Source organism: Capsicum annuum, chromosome 12, assembly GCF_002878395.1.
Source record: "Capsicum annuum cultivar UCD-10X-F1 chromosome 12, UCD10Xv1.1, whole genome shotgun sequence".
Classification (NCBI taxonomy): domain Eukaryota; kingdom Viridiplantae; phylum Streptophyta; class Magnoliopsida; order Solanales; family Solanaceae; genus Capsicum; species Capsicum annuum.
In genome coordinates, this window is record NC_061122.1 from 136,440,573 (window position 1) to 136,446,890 (window position 6,318).

General features: G+C 36.1%; 1 protein-coding gene across 1 annotated transcript; it reads right to left on the reverse strand.

The window, feature by feature from the left end:
- Window positions 1–1,602: 1,602 nt before the first annotated feature.
- LOC107851314 (pentatricopeptide repeat-containing protein At5g01110) lies at window positions 1,603–5,905 on the reverse strand. The gene is made up of 2 exons (XM_016696270.2): window positions 3,164–5,905; window positions 1,603–2,673 (listed from the first exon to the last, which is right to left on the reverse strand). The coding sequence occupies exon 1, from the start codon at window positions 5,888–5,890 to the stop codon at window positions 3,605–3,607; it is 2,286 nt and encodes a 761-aa protein (XP_016551756.1). The 5' UTR covers window positions 5,891–5,905; the 3' UTR covers window positions 1,603–2,673; window positions 3,164–3,604.
- Between the last annotated feature and the right edge of the window lie 413 nt (window positions 5,906–6,318).

Below are 6,318 nucleotides of genomic sequence, written 5' to 3' on the forward strand. Positions count from 1 at the left end.
CTATGACCATTGTTTTTTTTTAATCTTTTTAGTGAAAACATTTAATTTTTTTCTTCAATCACATTATAATTATAAAAAAATCGAGAAGATCGAAAAATCAAAAAAATCTGACTAAAACCGATTGTATATTGGTTTGATTTAGTTTATAGATTTAGAAAACCGACATTATTGGTTTGGTTATATTTAAATAAAAAATCGAACCAACCCGACCTATGTACACCCCTACCCATAGTATTTGGCCTATGGGCATAAGTGGATTAATCCAAATTGGATTTTATTCATCCACATAGGAAGGGACAAAGACCCATTACCCAACACAAGTTTCTTGGAAAAATTCTTCAACATTATCCAACTCAAATAAAGGAACCCAACAAATTCTCAGATACTCTCTATACCCATATGGTGTTATATAGTTTGTAATATTAGAGTAATATTCAAGAATGGGTACTATCACTGAAATAGGTACCCATGAAATACGTGAATGGTACCACTAGTGAAATAATGTGTGTGCGGATCGTGACCTTTCCAAACAAGTGTCTATTTCAACGGGTAATATTCTCTAGACGTCAATTATTCCATATTGATCACTTTTGATTCAACTGGTAATAGGCTTTCAAAGGGGCGTTGTTTGCTAACCCCGTGTCTACAACCATCACTCTTTTAAGACAGTGTGTCTATTTCAACTGGTAATGTTCTCTAGACGTCAATTATTTCATATTGATCACTTTTGATTCAACTGGTAATAGGCTTTCAAAGGGGCGTTGTTTGCTAACCCCGTGTCTACAACCATCACTCTCTTAAGACAGTGACCATATTATGCCTCAAGCCTTTCTTTCTTATTCGTGTCCTCTATTTTAGGCATCTCATTGGTGAATGAGGATTTTATTAAGTTTGATAGGTTTGATGGAATCTATTTCACTCGTTGGAAAGATAAAATGGTATTTCTTCTCACTGCTTTGAAAATTTACCATGTTTTGGATACTGAAAATCAGCCGAGTGAGAATCTCTAACTATGAAAACATCAAGGAAAAATGCGAAGAGGATAAACTTATGTGTCGTGGTCATATTTTCTCAATACACTCATCAATTTTATGATCTCTACTCAAATCTGAGGACTCAAAAAGAATATGGAATGCATTGAAGGAAACATATCAAAATGAAAAAAGGGGCACATAAATTTCTTTCTTTGCAATGTTTTGAGTTCCAAATTAAAAAATATATATCAATCATGCATCAAATTTATAAACTGCAAGTGTTAGTTTCTAAACTACGAGATCTTGATGTGAAAAGTCCCAACGCACTGCAATCGGTGCAATACTGTCCAAATTACCTAATTCATGGAACAATTACCGAAGGAAAATGTTTAAAACCTATCCGCAAATTGAGAGTGAAACTTGTGAACTCGACATAGGAGTTTCAAAAAGTCAAAAGTATGAAAAAGATCTTGGTTCTGGTCTTAAAACCAATAAAAAGCTTTCTAAGAAACAAACTACAAACCAATTACTTACTTTAATTGTGGCATGAAAGGCCACTTTGCTCGTGACTGCAAGTTTAAGGGGAAGAATTTTGGAATCTTCAAGTATTTCGAAAAGGCAAACATGATTAAGGAACTTGTTACCGATTTCATTGCTATGGTATCAAATGTGAAAATTGATATGGTAACAAAAGTAAACATTGTTGATGCCTCAAAGAGTCAGCCGAATGGTGGCTAGATTCTGGTGCTATCATATACATTGTTGATGCCTCAAAGTCAGCAGAATGCTCGCTAGATTCTGGCGCTACTATTCATATTTGCAACAACAAAAAATTATGACTTGTGAAGAATGCAAAATGCCTGAAGGTGTTTTGACCAATAATGCTGAAGCCAAAGTTGAAGGCAAAGGCGACGTGGAACTAAATTTCACATCTGGACGTGTATGAGTTGTACATTTTTGCATTCAATACAACAATGATTTTCTTCTAAATTCTGTGAGCATTAGGATCAAGAATTGCAGATGATTTGCATGTTAACCTTTCCTTTAGATCCACCGAGATTACTTTATTTGCCTACAGGTCACAACTGGTGCCAAATTGCTTATGAGATGTACCCACAAGTTTCTTGAAAAAATTCTTCAACATTGTCCTACGCGAATAACAGAACAGAACAAATTCTCACATACTGCAACACTTCAGTTCTACACTGTCTATACCCATATGGCAATATCCATATATTGCATATTCTCCACTGTTACTAAATGAGCGAGAAGTAGTCCACAGTCACGACATCTGTAACTTGGGGTTCCGTTCCAGGCAAAGCTATATCCTCAGTCTCTCTATCAGGTCGTACTACGGAACAAATCTCCTTAAGTCTGATCATTTCATAATTACTTCACCAAAAAGCTCCCACTAATACATTTAGTGAAGGATCGTAGTTTTATGGTCAACTGAGTAGGACTACAACTCATTTGGCTTGATAACACAAAAGCAACTAGATCTTTGATACACTTCTGAGAACTACCACTAGCATTTTTTCATGCTTATTGATGAAACATGTGAACATGAACAGAACGATCAACCAGCAAATCAGGAGAAGGTAATGGCAGCCCATATGTCATCAACATACCTTGGGTGTCAAGTTCACAGCAGACAGGCATGGATGACTTTCCTGATTCACTTGTCTCACCATCATTGTCCCTGGAGCAAAAACATTTGGTTTAATCTTCAGCTATTAAAGTGCAAGAAAGTGAATGTCACTTTCCACAAAGACAACATAACACGGAAACAGAAGGAACAAAGTGTATATCACCGAGACAACAATAAAAAGAAAAATAAAGTATGTCACTGGATAAATCATTTTAATATCATTACATACCGGATAAGGAAACCTCACAGAAAACATACAGAAGACATGGCCAACTACCCTTCCAACAACGTAACTCGAGAATATTTTCTTAATATAGTTTGAAACTTTATACACCATACACAAGCTCAAGAAAAACATTAATCCAATGTAGAGAGTCAATGGCTATTTGTGACACTACGCATTGTTTGCAAAAGTCACAACCTATGGTTGGAGAATATATTGATTTGTAGTGTTTATATTAAGCAAATTGTGATATCTAATATGATAATAACATCACCAGGAAGTGGAAACAAGTGGGGAACCAATACACTCAAGTCAAACCTTAGAACGTAGTATCTTTGACAAATTGTGAGTCCACAGGGTGAACTACTAAACTGCAGATGAAGGAAGAACCTCCGCATATTCAACCTTGATGGCAATCTTACATCATCTCTACCAAAAGGCCCTCTTAAGTTTGCCACCGCATCCAAAAGGATATTTCTGAAAATGAAGCACTGGTCGGTGTCTTGATGATGCGTCACTAACAGATAGTTCCTTAAAGACAGGTGTCCAGTCTAGCACCCATAAGTATCTGCTCCAGTAAGTGATTTTTCCGTAGTTCTCCTCAAATCAATGAAGCATATTTCAAATTAGCTAGCAATTCCCTAAAGTCAAAATAACAATATAGAAGAGGGCTTATCCGCTGAAACTGCAAAAAGCAGGACTCATGAAATGGCAGAAATTGATGGTCATAAACTTCAGTTGGCTCAAACAGCAAGGAGATTAAAACTTTTCATCAAGAATGAATCCCCTCTGCAGCATTTCATCATGGAACCGAAAAGCCTCCTTAATGTTATCCTGAGAGACATGTCCATTTATCAATGATGTATATGTAGTTCTGTCAGGGTTTATACCCCACTCAACCATTTTCCTATACAGAATGTTGGCCTCCTGCATTTTACCAAATTTACAGAAACCATCCAATATGGTATTATAGGTAATAACATCAGGTGACAGACCTTGATTTCCCATTTCATTAACCAAATCTAAAGCTTTATCCATATTCTCCTCTCTTATAAACCCATCAAGAAGAGTATTGTACGTAACTGAATCAGGAAATATTCCTTGGGACTGCATCTTGTTCAGAAACGTAGTTGCCCTTGAAGCATCACCAGACCTGCAACAGCCCTTGATAATAGAGTTGCAAGTCACAATAGTAGGTTTGATACCTAGGGCAATCATCTCATCCCATTGTGTTAATGCGTCAGATACACAACCCTTATTACAAAAGCCATTTATGAGAATACTATAAGTAACATAATTAGGAGAAATATTTACAGAGATCATCTCATCCCTAAACCTGAAAGCTTTTTCCATATCACCAACCTTACAAAATCCAACAATGAAGCTGTTATATGTCACAACATCAGGCTTGAGGTTTCTCAGTAGCATGGATTCAAACAGGGTCTGTGCTTTGTCCATGTTACCACACTTCGAATATCCACTGATAAGCGTGGTAAAAGTGTAAAAATCAGGATTTACACCTCTTTCCACCATCTCATTGAAAAGCTCATCAGCTTCATGAAGCATCTTTCCTTTGCATAACCCGTTCAATATAGTATTGTAAGTCACCACATCCATAACCAAACTCTGTTCCAACATTTCATCACGCATCTTCATAGCCTCCTTCATAGAACCATTTCGACAAAACCCACCAATGAGAATTGTGTAGATTACATTATCTGGTGTAAGACCCAGGCGTTTCATATGCTCATAGTATGCCAATGAGCGATCGAGATTGCCAGTTCTTGAAAACAACCCAATAAGAGAACTATAACTAACCAAATCAGGGATGACAGCTCGACACAGCATTTCTTTGAAAACGGATTCTGCTTCCAGCACGTTACCTTTTCTACAGCACTCAGCAAGCAACGTATTATAACTAGCAGTATCAGGGGCCAGTCCACTATCAGCCATCTCAACCAAAAGTTCCCTTGCTCTCCCGTATTTTCCGTTCTTACACAAACCATTGAGAATAGAATTATAAGTCAAAAGATACGGTCTTAACCCCATAGCTTTTATAACATTTATCACTTTATAGGCTTCTTCAAGAAGCCCCCCATGACAATATGCATTTATCAAAGTATTGTAAGTCACCATATCCGGAAAAATTCCCTTCTTTTCCATTTCTTTAATAAATGAACTCACACTTTCAGTTTTCCCATCTTTACACAATGCATTCACCATTATATTGAGGGTATACACATTTGGCTGAATGCTACTCCCTGTCATCTCACCATACACTTCCCATGCCAAGTCAACCCAACCAATCTTCACAAGCCCTCCTAGAAGACCATTACACGCATTTATCGGAACACAAAGATTCCTCCTTTGCAACAACCTAAATACTTCTACAGCCTCCCTAATCTTCCTAGCTTGTACATAAGTCCTAATCAGCAAATCAAAAACATATGGATTCGACCCGCATACCCCATAAGTTGACACCAAAGATTCCACAATCTCAATTCTAGAAACACCACTTCTTCTAATCATTCTTAGGATAAAAGCTTGTGCATCAGCAACCCTCTTACACTTAATCAACACATGTACAGTAGCACTCAATGACCTCGAACAATGCTTGAAATTAGGACAATTAAGAGAAAACAAGTCGATGAATTTCTGTGCTAAATGCAAATTATCACGACAATTACCAAGAACTTCAAGAAAAGTAAAGGGGTTTAAACGATGGAATAATGGTGAAGAATTGGTTATTGGCTTACCTTGTTTTAGCTTCCATAAAATTTTGTGGACTAAAAAATTGTCATCAGATTGTGAGGTTGATTGTTGGGTTTCAGAAATAGGCGATTCTGGGGAATTTAGGAGGTGGGTTGTTGTGGTTGAGCTGACAAGTGAAGCAAAAGTTGCTGTGCATCTGATGGTGGATTTAGGAAGATATAGGCGTCGTGCTGCTGCCATGGGAAATTGGTGTTTTGGGACTGCCGTCGCTAAAGTCTGGAAAACTAGGAAAAATGAACTGTTTGACTGGAATCTCCTATTAATTACTACCATTTTAATTGTTCTATTCGACATGATCCTAGTAGTAAATTCCTAACTCCTATAAAAATAAAATAAAAATAATTTTATTAATATATTCTTAATGAAATTTTATACTCATTTTTAAATTAACAATAATTACATTTATAGAGATATTTATTTATAAAAAAAAAAACTAACTTTTTTAAAATCACACTCAATTTCAATTCGTGCTAACGTCATCAATTTCAATTCATATTTGTCTCTAAGTTGGCATGACTTAATTAAATACATTGAAAAATAAATTCTCAATTAACGATCTTTGTTATTTAAACAAAGATATAATAAGAAGTTTTTAATCGAATTTATTCTTGGAAAATGAAAGGAACAGCTAAAAAGAATTTGAGCACACCATAAATGAAGCAATTAAAAAATAATGGAGGGAGTAAAAGAGATGAGAGATC